General features: G+C 34.2%; 1 protein-coding gene across 4 annotated transcripts in view; it reads left to right on the forward strand.

Moving 5' to 3' along the window:
- The window catches only part of DZIP3 (DAZ interacting zinc finger protein 3), a 109395-nt gene that overhangs the window by 49272 nt on the left and 44810 nt on the right, over window positions 1–15313 (forward strand). For 3 of the 4 annotated variants that reach the window (XR_008374922.1, XM_053565215.1, XM_053565216.1), the window contains exons 11-16: window positions 1267–1359; window positions 2149–2201; window positions 9072–9148; window positions 11235–11852; window positions 13562–13594; window positions 14708–14877. Coding sequence is in view for 3 of the 4 variants with exons in the window: in XM_053565215.1 (XP_053421190.1) it covers window positions 1267–1359; window positions 2149–2201; window positions 9072–9148; window positions 11235–11852; window positions 13562–13594; window positions 14708–14877 (1044 nt within the window). In the remaining variant the exon portion in view is untranslated. The remainder of the gene's footprint in view (window positions 1–1266; window positions 1360–2148; window positions 2202–9071; window positions 9149–11234; window positions 11853–13561; window positions 13595–14707; window positions 14878–15313) is intronic. The other variant, XM_053565217.1, reaches the window with a different exon arrangement.

Genomic DNA, 15313 nt, shown 5'->3' on the forward strand with positions numbered 1-15313 from the left:
TACGTCCTTCTCTTTACTTCCTGCTTTTGTTTTTTGTTTTTTCTTTTTTTTTTTTTTGCTTTCTCCTTTCTTCTTCCCCAGTTCTCTCTGATGCTTATCTCTTCACCAGTCTTCATGTATTACCATCATTTATTAAGCAGCTCATTGTAGTGGTTCCTCTACTAGTTGCTTTGTTTAGTTATTTCTTTCAATTTGTTCTCTTCCCTTTAAAAGTTTACACTTTGAAGAATAGAACCATTGTTGCATATATATGCACATAAAGGACATAGAATCAAAGACTGGAATTGTTTAATAAACATGCAAAAGGGATAATTATGCAATTTTAAAGTTAAAGAACAAGAATTGATTTTATAGTCTTCAAAAATACACTTGCAACTATTTATAGTTCTATTTATATTTAGTTATATTAGGCATGTAATAAATTCAGTCCTTTGCCACCTCAGAGTGGAGTCCAAAGCCCAATTCTGTATTAATTACTCTGTAGTAAGCGAATTGCCATAAGTTAGGTTTACTGTGTTTGATCCTATAGTGTTTACATTGTACAAATAGTAGAAAACCTTCATAAAGCAATTGTGGTATAGTAGAAAGAGCATTGGATATGGAGTTGGGAGATTTCTGGCTTCAAGTCCAGATTGAGCCACTTACTAGTTTTTTAAATTGGGCTCATAATATAACTGCTCTGAGACTAATTTTTATAAGCTCTAGGGTGAGGATAAGATAAACGTACTTGTTAGGGGTGTTATGAAAGTTAATAGATAAAATAGGAAAAAAAAAACAGGTGAACTTGTAAACAGTGAAAACAATTGTATAAAACATTATTACTCATTTTTGAGTGGTATAATTTTCTTGATTGTTTCGGCAATTAATATTGCTCAATTTTAGAAATAGAAGAAAAAGAAAATGAAATAACTTAACCAGAGGTAATAAGTCCTAAAGTACAGAAAGCACTCAATATTTTATTCTTCCCTTTCCTCCGGAATCCCCATATGTCTGATAGAATCTTTCAGTAATCTTTTTTATGTTCACTAAATTAACATATTTTACTTGAAGATGCTTTCCCTTGGGCAGCAAGTACATTTTAGGTTTTAACGAAGTACCCACTGATACATGAAATGGACTACCTTTTAACAACTAACTCGCCAATGTTCATTCACATCTTTCCTTTTTTTATCTAGCAACATCTGCTTCTAACTTTATAAATATAATTGGATTTGCACATCAGTGATTTTTTTCAATTTTTATTATTTTTTCTGTTAATAACTTTAGAGTTTTAGTGGAAAAAAATGTTTGAAGGAAGGATGTACGGGTGACATGGTAAGGATGCTGCAGTGTGATGTACCTGGAATTGTTAAAATTTTGGTAAGTGTCTTTTTTCATTTTTCTTGCTTTCTTTCATTGGAATAACATTTTTTACTTGAAACAGATTTGAGAATCAAGATAATAGGATTCTAGCCATATTCTCTTTAATGGCGATTAAGCTCTCTGACCTTTGCATTGCTAAGATTTATCTAACATGGTGTTTAAAGTTGTCCTTAAAAACAAGAAAATTTTAAAGATGAAGAAACCTAGAGAGAAACACAAAGCGAGAAACAAAGACAAAACATGTCATGAGTGTACCAATTAGAGAAGTATCATGAACCAAGAACAATTATTTACTTAATTCTGTGCCACCCAATGTGAAAGATAATTTTAGACTTTTGGAACCTCTTTGAGTTTATAAATATTGTCTTAGGAAAATACCTATAGAATATAATGTGTACTATCTATTACACAAAATGTACTCTGATTTTGTCCATTTTGGTTTTTGATAAATGAAATATCTTGTTGAATCTTCAGTTTATAAGTAAATAGGCCAAATTCTAAATAGAAGTGTCTTTTTTTATTTCTTTATCTTTAGGTATGCTACTTTTGTATTTCACATTTGGCACTAAAATCCTATAGTGATGTAAAGTAGAGCTGCCTTTTAAGGTCAACTCTAATTTGTTATTTGATCGGGATTGTTTATTATTCACATTAGTACTTCTACTTTGTTTTGTATTTACTATGGCTTCATTCATATTGTGTTTTTCAAATGTTAAGACTAAGAAGTAACATTAAAGAATTCTGAAAACTGAACAACTTTAAGATTCCCTTTTCTATTACTTGCAGTTTGAAGTTGTGAGAAAGGATGAATATATAACCATTGAAAATTTAGGAGCAAGGTAAGTTCGAAATAAATTATTCTATTACTTTTCTCTGGTATATATGTATTTTTTAGTTGCTTCTCTCTTCTGTGTTTCTGTTACCTGTTAGAGCTCCATGAAATTTTAAGGTATTATTAGATTTGTCAGAAAATTATGCCCTTTGCTTCCTCCTCTATCCCTACTTGTTGTCAACATTTATGTTTTGAAGCAGGGAGGGAGAAATCATATGGATACTTTTCCCTTAAGTATGAAAATAATCCTCTAAAAATAGATCTGTTTTCCTCAGTTATTTAAGTTAGGTTGTTAAGAAATAAAAACTTTCTGCTATCTTTCAAAACTCATCCAGATCGCTAAGCTTATCTCGTAGAATCTTCTTGCTTCCTAGATGAGAAAAATTGTATGTAGAGTAATTATTTTATGTTATATTGTAAGTTGGGAGCTCATAGAAGTGTAGAGTCTTGCTATTGAAATGAGAGGTTTCAGAATAAAAATTTCTCCTAATTGATTGACTCTCTATTTTTTTCTGTTTGAAATGTAAATATTTACCATTTTTCAATCTACCAGAGACATTGCATTGATACCTAAGGCATCAGTTTTCCCTTATGAGTTCATGAAACCCAAATCTTCATCTTTAGCACAGATCTCTTGTCTAAAATCTTGACCTTATGAACCTATCTGCATGCTGAATATTTTCATTTTTACTTTTCACAAATATCTATAATTCAGCATCCCAAACTGGACTCATGTTCTTCCCAACACTGCTCTGTAATCTTTTAAGTCCTGTCAATTCATTTCTTAAATCCTTGTATATCATAAATTTCTTATTTCTGTCCTTACCTCCCTGACTTCATTAAACTAAATGAGACAATCATTATTTCTCATACAGCTTCTTCAGGCTTGCCTGTCTCTTTTCTGTTGTGTGCATAGCCATCAATAGGACTTTTCTCAAATAAAAATAGAAATAACTTACTTCTGTGCTTGACGATCTTTCAGAGGCTTCTCATTGCTTGCAAAATTAAGTTCAGACTCTTTAGCTTGACTCTTCATTTGCCTCAGACCCTGCCGAACTCACTAGTGTTACCTCTTGTCATTTTACTGTTAACCATATATACACTAACTGTACTGAGCTTCTTTCAGTTTCTTCAGTGTGCAGGTTTTTACATGAAGGTAAAACTGTATTACTATTTTACCTCCAGGCGCCTGAAATACTCGGCTCCTTTGGCTTTGCCTACTTAAAACTTTTGGAAGGCCCTAGATTAGAGTGGGTGTTTCTATCATGTATTCCTTCTACTTCTATCAAAACGTTTAGTAACTTTTCTAATATTTTCTTGGCTATATAGTAGAACCTATATAAGCTGATCACCCAAGGCATTGTAACAGTCAACATATGGAGGTGATCAACATAAGAAATTGGGCTTACTATACTTGTAGGTACATATACTCTACTTCCCTGTACAGATATCATTAGAGAATATTATATAAAATCATATATCGTCAAAACATAGTAAAATCATACATACTGTATCATATAAAATCAATACATTTACTGTTTTCTCGTGGTTTAAGAGTCAGTCATGGTCTGTTTCTTACTACAAACATAAGTGGAGAAAACACTCAACGCTAACTACACTACTCAGCATACCTGGGCATTTTTTTTTTTTTTTTTTTTTTTGTAGAGACAGAGTTTCACTTTATTGCCCTCGGTAGAGTACCGTGGCATCACACAGCTCACAGCAACCTCCAACTCCTTGGCTTAGGCGATTCTCTTGCCTCAGCCTCCCGAGCAGCTGGGACTACACGCGCCCGCCACAACGCCTGGCTATTTTTTTGTTGCAGTTTTGGCCGGGGCTGGGTTTGAACCCGCCACCCTCGGCATATGGGGCCGGCGCCCTGCTCACTGAGCCACAGGCGCCTCCCCATACCTGGGCATTTTCCACAGCAGATGACTTCAACTGCATTATCAGATGCCTGACACCCTCTTCTTTTGGAGTCTCTTAAATTTCTGTGTCATCCTCACTTGCTTCTTTCTCTTCTTCAGCTGCACTTTTATGCTGCTCTGTACTTCATTCATTATCACTTAGAAAATTGTTTCTGGGTCCGGTCCATTACAAGTTGCTATCTTATCGTTCATTGCAACAAAACCTTCAAAATCTACACCATGGTAGATGGACTGTCTGATGGGGCCAAAACATTGTACTCTAACGTTCTGACAAATCTAACTTTCCTGAAACAATTCTGTGTCATATCTGGCTGAACTTTATTGCAAGTAGAACTGATCCAGTCAGAAGGCAGCATCTAGAGTGTTAGCTGACAGGGCAGATGAAGTTGCTTCCACAGGCAGACTACCCAGGTTTGTGTTTTATGTGTTTTAGTAATGACCCACTGTAGGAGCTGGGTTTAGTAGTGCATTTTAAATGTTTTAGTTGATGCCTTGGTAAAGAGGTTGGAATTTTGAGGTTGTTAAAATTATAGTTTTAAGTTTACTGAGATGATTCACTTGCAGGTGACAGGAACAGTCTGCTGTGAGTAGAGTAGACCATTTGTTCTTCTTCATTCCTTGGTCAATACCCTTTGCCCAATCCTAAAATAAGGGACTAGTTATTCATTTGCATTTGTTCAATTTCCAAGTGGCAGATCTTGGGGCTTAAGATTCTTGAATACATGTGGCTTTGCTGATTTACCAATCACCAAGGCGTTCAGTTTCTTTCTAATTGAGCTAGCACAAGGCAGAACTGTGAATCATCCTTTGGAAAGTTTTCCACTCTTACATTTTTACCTTTCATGATGAAGCTCCTGTCAGGCATCACCTTGAAAAAGAGTCTGCACTTGTCAGCGTTTAAGATGGTATCATCTTTGAAGCCTCTGGCAAAGGCTAGGAACTTTTTGATGAACTCTTCACAACTTCTACTGGAACTTCACTGGATTCACCACATAAGACTTTCTGGGAGATCTTGTGTCACAGTCTAAATTTCTTAAGGCAACCACTTGCTGCCGGAAATCTGCCACCCTGAATTCCTGTGCAAATTTTTTAGCAACTTTTCTTTGATCATCAGCCCAGAGATGAGGGCATTAACTGCCCTCATTTGTTTGAACCAGCTTAAGGTGGCTTCGTGGACTTTATCGGAGGAAGTTTTCCTCCTTTTCTACTGTGGGTCTCTGCTTTTCTTCCAATTACTCATGTTTACATTTTTGGATATTGCTAACTATGGTCTTGCTAACATCAAAATGTTTTGCCATCTTTCTTTGGTCACTGCTTTCCAGAAAATGTAGAAAATAAACCTTTTCCTTCAGTGTCATTCTTTGAGTTCTTTTCTTTGGGCCTTCGTGTCTTAATTAACTAACTTTTTCAGTAACTGTACACCTATAGGATGTACCTATAATTCAGACTAGTCTTTATGTTGAAAGAAGTCTTCCACAATACTTGATAAACAGTAGGACTTTAGGCCTAATCCAATGCGTGATAATAATAAACATGAAGAAAGAACTTATACTAAAGAAAAAATAATAGAACTAAGGGACAAAGGCTATACTTTCTATCCCTTGGTGTAGAGTGGACCCAACTGTTATAACCCTCAAGTTATAAAGGGTAAATTAATACCATATTTCACTCCAAATGGTCAAGATACAACTTAACAGAGGTGGTCAATATATATAGAAGTCAGTCTTCCATTTAGAATATGTCTGGTCTGTGAAAATTAGGTCAACTTTAGAAGGTGGACAGTGTAGGGAGGTGGTCAACTATGGAGTACTACTGTATCTCCATTTGACTGTACCCCTTATGAGGGCCAGAATTTTGTCTTACTTTCTCTTATGTTCTCAGCACAGCATAATGCTTGGCATGTAGGTGGTATCTGTTAAATAGATGTAGAGATTCTGAATCCCATTGTTCCCCTATTGGTAGTATTACTTTTATTCTGATAGGACATTAACTTGGCAGGATGTGAATTTGAACTCTTTTTCAGGTTGTGGTTCCAGTCTTAGTCCAGATCTTTCTTAGTTGAGACCTTTTGCCTTTACCTGAGCTGCTTTTAGTCTATTCTACACGTATGTGGTTTTGTGGTCAGTCAGACATGTGGCTAGAAAGAATCTAGGGATCTCTTCTGACTCTTTCCCTTCTGAAATTTGCTCATTGTCTTTGGTGGCCATGGTTCCCCTTCTGTTTTCTGGTTCCTTCAGCCAAAGAGACCTTGCCTCATTAATGATGTCACATTTTTCATTCCTAAGGTTGGTAATTTGTATCTTTTTCTTTTTTTATTGACCATTCTGGCTATAGTTTTATCTATTTTATTGATATTTTCAAATAATCAACTTTGGTTTTATTGACTTTTCTCTAATAATTTTCTGTTTTTAATTTTATTGATTTCTGCTCCTTGTAATTTCCTTGCTTCTACTTGCTTTGGGTTTAATTTGCTTTTCTGATTTTCTTGAAGTAAAAGTTTAGACCTTTGTTGTTAACTAACTGCTACCACATTAACCATTGTTTTAGCTGTGTTCCATACATACTGATATGTAGCCTTTTATTATTATTACTATTTTTATTCTATTCAAAATGTTTTCTGGTGCCTAGTTGCGCATATGTGTTTTCTGGTGCCTAGTTGCGCATCCATGGTAAAAACACATATGCACAACTCACAGTGCCTAGTACATTATGTGTTTTTACCATGGACTATTTAGGAGTTTGCTGTTTAATTGCCAAACATTTGTGGATATTTCAACTTATCTTTCCAGATATTGATTCTTAGTTTAATTCCCTTGTGGTCCCAGAATATGTTTTCTAGCATTACAGTCTTTTAAGATATGTGGAGATTTGTTTTATGACCTATAATATTGTATATCTTGATGAATGTTCTATTTACATGTGAAACATCTGTTTCTGCTCTTGTTGAGTGGAGTACATACATACATTTGATGAAGTTAGCTTATAGTTTTGTGTCACCTTTTTATATGATTATCGGTTGGAATTATTGATTATTTACTTTTTCTATCAGTTCCTGAAAGACAAATGTTGATATTTGTTATTCATATTTTGTCTTTGTCTATTTGTGTATTTTGAAACTCTTTTATGAAAAGATAAAAACACATTTAGGATTATTATCTTTTTTTATTAATGATTTGACTCTTTATCCTTATATAACATCCTGTTTGATCATGGATGTTATTCCTGCCTTACGTCTCTTTTGTCTGATACAGATGCTCCAGCTTTCTTTTGGTTAGTTTCCACAGAACATCCTTTTGCATCCATTTCAACCTACATATGTCTTTGAAGTTAAGGAGAGATTTTTGAGGTTGGCATAGGTCTTACTATTTTTATATACAATCTGACAATCTCTGCCTTTAAATTGGAGTTTTGTATTCCATATAAATTTGGTATAATTATTTATGTGGTTGGGTTTAAATCTACTGTTTTCCTGTTTTTTTGATTTTCCCTGTGCTCTGGTTTTTATTATCTAGTTTGGTTTATTAGTTTTACTTTTTTTTCCCTAGTGGTTGCTTGAGGAGTTACTGTACACATTTTTAACTCATCCAATTTTGAATAATAATATACCACAGCATGTATATAGGTGTAAGAACCTTGTAATGACATCTTTTTGTTTCTTTTTTTCTTTTGTTCTATTATTTTCATGTGTTTTACTTGTACATATTTTATAAATTCCATGATATACGATTACTTAAAAGTGTAATGTTTTTGTTTTGCACTTCATATACATGGGAACATTTATTTTTATGTATTTTTAAACTATGCAGTGTATTTGTATGATTCATTCTTATATTATAGTTGTAGTTCATTCATTTCATTGCTTTTGCTTTTCATCATTTTGCTTCACTCTTTTGATCATTCTACCATTGATATTTATTTCCAATTTCAGACTATAACAATATCGTAAGGGACATTCTTACACGTTTCCTGTTGTATATGTGCAGAAAAGTTTCTAGAATATATATGCCTAGGAGTGGAATTGCTAGGCCATCTATGCATATCTTCAACTTTACTAGATTTTGCTCAACTCTTTTCCACACTGGTTTTACTAGTTTATACTCTCTGCCAGCAGTATAGGAGGTTTCCTTTTATTCAGTATTTTTGCCAGTCCTTTATATTGTTAGAGTTTTAAATTTTTCCAGTGTAGTGCCTAGTTGACAGCATTGTAGTGGTATTGGACTTAAAATCAGTTAACAACCACCACCAAACTAAAACAACCGTCACCAAAATCTTTGTCCTCCTTACACTTACATTCTAGTGTTGTTGCCCAATATTTGTATTGTGTTACAGAATTTTTGTTAACAGATTTTTTTTTTTCTATGACAAGGTTCATTTCAAAGCCAAACCACAAGTTTTTTCATTTGTTTAATGGTAATAAACAGATGAAAATTAACCCAGTGCTTAATCTATTTAATGAATTTTTCTGTTTCTTCCCTCTAGTTATTCTAATTATTTTTATTGATATATACCAGTTTTTTTTTTTTTTTTTTAGTTACTAGATATTGAATGATTTGATTTTTCTTGGATTAAGAATTGAAAAAAAAATGTGGTAAATGGGATGGCCAGGAAAGCGTTCCAGGTTTGCTGTCTTTTTCTTTTCTTTTTCGTATAATAAAGCTCTCTTTCCTTTTTTTTCCCTGCTACTACACAGCCTTCTTGCCAGTGACCTTGTCATGTGATTCTTCTGTATCAAATCTAGTAATAACTACTTTACTGTTAAAACCAATGAAAATGACAATGTTGGGTTGTTATTGTTGGTGATTTTTATTTGTTCATTTATTTTTCTCCTTTTTGAATTATTTCCAGGAGTAGAAGATGAAAATAATCACTTAGTTGTGCTTATACTAGAAATCTTGCCTGCCTTTGGTATTATTTGATAATTATCTAACTTAATTTTTTTCCACTTGTAGTTATAAAAAGTTGATGTCTCTGAAAATAACTGATACTGATATAAGACCGAAGATCAGTTTAAAATTTAATACAAAAGGTATTATTTTATTTTTACATGCCTCCTATTAAAAAGTATGTAAAAAATTTTCATTTCATCTGTAAATTATCATGCCATGAGCAATTCACTGGGCTTGTGTTTACACCATCAGGGAATAGTTGGTATAGGTGAGCACTCAGAGACAGAAAGAGTTGTATTATTCTCACATTACCTTGCCATGCTAGGTCTGGTACATAGCCCTGACCTGAATAGTGAGATTGTTTCCTCAACCCCTCTTCCCTTGCATTCCATCTTAATAGAGCAACCGTGAGAGTAGCTTTACATGGAAGGAATAAACATTTTGGGCTTAGGGCCAAGTAGTCTAAACTTAGGCCTGCTGTTTAGGAGTATGCTAGGAAATGCCCCACCCAGTACTTACAGACCTTATAAAAAGTCCCTGGGCCTATGAAAGAATAGTTTGGTAGCAGCCCTTTTTGCATGGTAGCAATTAATGTCAGCTTGCCAGACAAAGCTCCCCGAGTCATTTGCTTTTTCACTTCATTTGCCGCCACAGTATGAGTATTCCATGCAAAAATATTAATTTAAAAAATCTCTTCAAACACAGAATCATGAAGGATAAAATAATAAAGCTGCATTTTATGATAAATATTTTGATGTTCATACAAAAACCAAATACCATACTGTACTAGATTATTGCTCCTTTCTAATTCACCTCAGTCTACTTTCCTTATTTGGAAGGACTACCAAGCCAAAAAAATACCGAATAAGTCAGTCTCATGTCTTATTCCATTTCATTGATGAAATGCATACTTAATCATTAATTTATTTGTTGAAGGGTTAAGGCCTTGAGGTTTATTAGATTAGTGCTTTTCAAACATTATTTGCATTTGAAATGTTCGGTGATTTTGTTAAAATGCAAGTGCCCCCTGGCAGCACCTGGGGCTCAGTGAGTAGGGCGCCAGTCCCATGTACTGAGAGTGGCAGGTTCGAACCCAGCTCCAGCCAAATTGTAATAAAAAAGTAGCCGGGCATTGTGGCGAGCACCTGGAGCCCCAGCTACTCAGGAGGCTGAGGCAAGAGAATTGCCTAAGCCCAAGAGCTAGAGGTTGCTATGAACTGTGACACCACTGTACTCTACCAAGGGCAACAAAGTGAGACTCTGTCTCTCAATAAATAAATAAATAATGAGACTCTGTCTCTCAATAAATAAATAAATAAATAAAATAAAATAAAATAAAACAAAAATAAAATGCAAGTGCCAATTCAGTAGGTCTGGAATAGGGCCTGGGATTCTGTGTTTTAATAGGCTCTCAGGTGGGTGTTTGATGCCGCTGGTCTGTGGATTACACAGACCTGAGTAGCAAGAGATGAGATCCCTTTGTTTCCTGTTATAGATCTGAGTTAATATAGTAGCCACTAGGTATACACGTAGTCCTGGGGTTACAAATGAGACAGGTTCTGAAGGTTTGTTCTTAAGTTGAATTTGTATGTAAGTTACAAAAGGTAATTTACCTCTTAGCTGTAATGGCCTCTGTTCATAAGTTCAAGTCATATGTAAGTCAGATGGTTGTAACTCAATGACTGCCCATATATGGTTATTTAAATTTAAATTAATTAAATTAAATAAAATTTAAAGCTCAGTTCCTTAGCCATACAAGCAACATTTCCAGTGGTCAGTGAATAGTGGACAGAGCACCTACAAAATATTTTTATCAGAGAATGTTCTCTTAGACAGTGCTGATTAGGCTAATGTATAATTATTTAAGTAAAGTATAATTAACCATTTGCAGTTACTATTCTTGGCAAATTTCAGAATTTTCAAAGACCTAATACTTTGATGCCATTTGGTTACCAAAGCTCGTTTACTTGAATAAAACCTTGGATGGCTAAAATGCTTTTGTGGTGATTAGTATTTGTGATTACTTTTGCTTGGGAACATACTGTTTTTGTCTGTATTTCTACAGAAAGCAGCATGCTTGTAGAGCACTGGCTATGGCCAAGCTCTAACCTGTACTTCATTCTTTTGGAATAATTCCCCTATAGGAACTTAGGGTATAATGTAAGAGACTACATGGAAAAAGAGCATTAATGTGGAATGTCTTGACTTCTCAAAATTCATTTTCAGATGAAATGCCTATCTTCAAACTTGATTATAATTATTTCTATCATCTGCTTCATATAATTATTATTTCTGGTACTGACATTGTCCGGCAAATATTTGATGAAGCTATGCCACCCCTTCTTTTGAAAAAAGAGCTGCTTATACACAAGAATGTGCTGGAATCCTACTACAACCACCTTTGGACCAATCATCCTTTGGGTGGATCATGGCATCTACTTTATCCCCCAAATAAGGAGCTGCCACAGTCCAAACAGTTTGACTTATGTCTCCTGTTAGCTCTCATAAAACATTTGAATGTGTTCCCTGCACCCAAGAAAGGCTGGAATATGGAACCACCATCTTCTGATCTCTCTAAGTCTGCAGACATCCTGAGGCTGTGCAAATACAGGGATATTCTCCTTAGTGAGATTTTGATGAATGGTCTCACTGAGTCACAATTCAATTCAATTTGGCAAAAAGTTTCAGATATTCTTCTGCGCCTTGGGATGAAACAAGAGGATATTGACAAAGTGAAGGAGAATCCCATTGAGAATATCTCCCTTGATTACCATCAGCTATCCATCTACTTAGGCATACCAGTACCAGAAATCATACAGAGGATGTTATCCTGCTATCAGCAAGGTACTGAATAATTACTTACTTCGGCCAATAAACCTTCACTGAGTGTCTGCTCGGCTCCAGGTGCAGTGCTAAGGACAGCAGATTCAGGGAGCTTACCAATTTAGCAGAAATAGCTTCATCAAGAAGGTAACAGACAGAAAAAAAAAAAGAAGAAGGTAACAAATTATACTGCCAGAGACGTTTCCAGAATACTAGAGGGAATTCCTAGTTTAAGGGGGGGGGGTCTAAAAAAGTTTACTGAAGAATAGAATAGTTAAAGGTTCTTAAATGATATATAGAAGTTAGCCAAGTGAAGAAGATGGGGAAGATTGTTTCAGAGGAAAACAAGAGTTAAGGTATAAAACATAAATATTTATTATACTAAAAAATTTGGCACTACTGAGATTAATGTAAGAGAGTTAAAGTTAAAGGATTTTTTTCCTTTAAAAAATATAAAGTTTTCATTTTCAGAAAAAAATCATTGAAGATTTTTAATTAGAAGACTTTTATCATTTCTTCAAAATTAGGGATGCCTAAAACCATGAAATATAGGTACTATGAGGTTTCAGGAATTCCCTTTTAGAGGCAGAGGATATCCTTTTGCCCTTTTCTGGCAGAATCTTGATGTTTTGTTCAAAATTTTAGCAGCTATCTAATGACTGTGGATAATTTAAAAAATCAGATAACCTTATGTGTCCACCATTTCCAATCTGTTGATATGAGGAAGACTTCAGACCTTCTCTCTCATATCCCAGGATCACTTCTTAGCTCTTTTCTAAGACATAAGAATTCAACGCTTGTCAACATCACTGAAATCTTTGCTGTTCAGGGTGACTTTTCCTGGTTCCAAGTTATTAACAGCCTGCAGAGCAACTGATGACCACTGATGCTATTTAAATGTACTACTTCCCAAGTTTCTAGTAATTTTTGAAACGGTTCAGGTTCCCCCCCACCCCCCCAGAGATAACTGCTATTGCCCAATTCCAGCTCTCTTAAACAAAAGTTCATGAGAAATATGGTAATATTTGAGAAAGAGCTTTGAGTACTAATTTAATTCAAGGCATTAAATTAGTAAGCAATTCTTATTCAGGTATTCTGAAGAGCTTACTGGTCAAGTCCCTTTAATAGAGGCTTTCTTGGCATCTTACATCTCTTTCTTCAACCAATACTGTTGGAGTTTTTATTTGTGTGTCTGATAGTTTAAATCAGACACACATCCCCCTAAATTTTCATGAAGCTTGTCTTTTTTGTTTGTTTGTTTAACCATTCAGTCTCTACAGGCTAATGCAATCTGATGCACATTGTAGGTTTCAGTATATATTAGTGAGCAAAGAGAGGAAGTAATGTTCTGGGTAATTCAGAAGAAAAAGGGGCTCAAATTTTCAATGGAGATTTGTTTCATAACTAATTATTGTTTCATGGCCTTGGACTGTAAAAAGTAAGAATTTGCTCTTTGGCTTGAACTGCTTATGTTCTAGGATTTATTTGTTAACGAACTATCAAATTACTGTTTACTTCTTCTTCTAGTCAGAGCTTTATATTGTTTATGTATTAGTCTTAAGATTGTGCCTTGTTAAACTGTTGGTGAGCAAAGCTGGTTATTTTTACAGTTTATTTATAGAATCAATTGGTGTAGTGTAAAAGGCCTCTGGCTTTTCTTAATTCCAGTCAGACATCTGTTGGTTGTATTTGCAATTATACATCTAAGTTTTTTCTTTTATGTACCATAGGAATTGCTCTACAATCAATAACAGGCAGTCAGCGTAAGTATTTTAAAATAAAAATGCTTTAGTGATTTTCTAACTTAGGATACCTATGGTTACCTATGGGGTTTTTACTTGGTCAGATAAATTATATGATAAACTATAACCGTTCATTAAAATCGTGTGACTAAATTACTACTGGCCAGTTGAATCTAGAGTGATTCTTACTCTACCTTTGTCTTAGTACATGTGCTCCAGGGTTAACCCAAGGACAATTTTCTAACGTTTTACTTACAGAACACTTTAGCAGACAAAAATGCCTATCCACTCATATGGTCTGTTTAGCATATGTAACTTTATCTGGTTGATTGTCTATTGTTTATAGTTACATACTTTTTTGCTAGGTTGAGAGATACTATTTTTCTTTTTCTTTTTTTTCTTCTTCTTCTTTTTTTTTTTTTTATTGTTGGAGATTCATTGAGGGTACAATAAGCCAGGTTACACTGATTGCAATTGTTAGGTAAAGTCCCTCTTGAGAGATGCTATTTTTCTAATTTCCATTTTTGTGCTATTGTTTTTTAATGAAATTCCTATTCTGCAGTTAAAATTGTACCTAAGAAAACAATCCCGTGGGTTTGTTTGAAATTGAATGTTGGATTATCTATGACCAGTCAGACAAAGTCCACATGTTTTGAGACTGAGTTTCTGGGGCAGTATCAAGGATTGTGGTGTCAAAGAAAAGGTCACATAATAGGGGATTGATACTTTTCTTATGAAAAAGTAGAAAGTGGATCTTGTAACTTTTTCTTCTTTGTGTTTGAAATTTATGTCTTAAAATAATACCAGTTGTAGTATTAATAGGCAATGTCAGGACACTCAAAAACTTAGTAGTTAGAATCTGCTTAAGTTCTAGAGTATCTAATTTCAAGAATCTACTCAAGATACCAGTAAGGTATCATAGTATTCAGGTTTACACTGATTGGTTACAGACTACATGTACCTATTATTTGTTGTTAATAAATGGACACTGCATTTTTATCTAGTAATTAAAAAGAGTAAGATGTCTTATATTAATATTTCTATTTCAGGGGGTTTTATTAAAAATATTTATAATACTGATAAGAGGCTAAAATTGCTCCAGCCAGATTTTGAGATTTTGTCTTTAATATTTAGGTATTGAAATAGAAGAGTTACAGAATGAGGAAGAAGAACTAAGTCCGCCTCTCATGGAGTACAATATAAATGTGAAATCAAACTCTGAAATACAGTTTGCAGAAATGAGTAAAGATATAGCTTCAATACCCAGCGAGTCTTCAACAGAATCTATTAAAGATCTCCAGGAGGTATAAGCTCTCATTAATGTTTGAATTACAAGAACTTATTCTAAGCCTTTATTTCCTTGCATGTGCTTAAATATCCCAGATGATCTTAACTTATATTTATTATACTGTTCACACAGAGCCTGAATTGGAATGGTTCTTTCCCCAGTATTTCCTTCCATAACCATTTATTTTGCCAAGATTTATTGAATAGTTATATACCAAGTACTATGCTAGATTTCTGAAAAAATTTCTTTATCCTGATTAATGGAAGTAGATGCAGGAGGGTAGTAGAAAAATAGAAGAAAGTATGGTGGGGAATAAAAGAAAGAGAAAAAAAGGGAAAACAGGAGTATTTCAATCCTATTTACAGAGAGGTCGAATTTAGATTATGCAGGATGGAATCTCTGTTATACTTCTTTACATATAAGTGGTGACATTTATAGTCACTAAATTCTTC

Source organism: Nycticebus coucang, chromosome 16 (assembly GCF_027406575.1).
Source record: "Nycticebus coucang isolate mNycCou1 chromosome 16, mNycCou1.pri, whole genome shotgun sequence".
Lineage (NCBI taxonomy): Eukaryota > Metazoa > Chordata > Mammalia > Primates > Lorisidae > Nycticebus > Nycticebus coucang.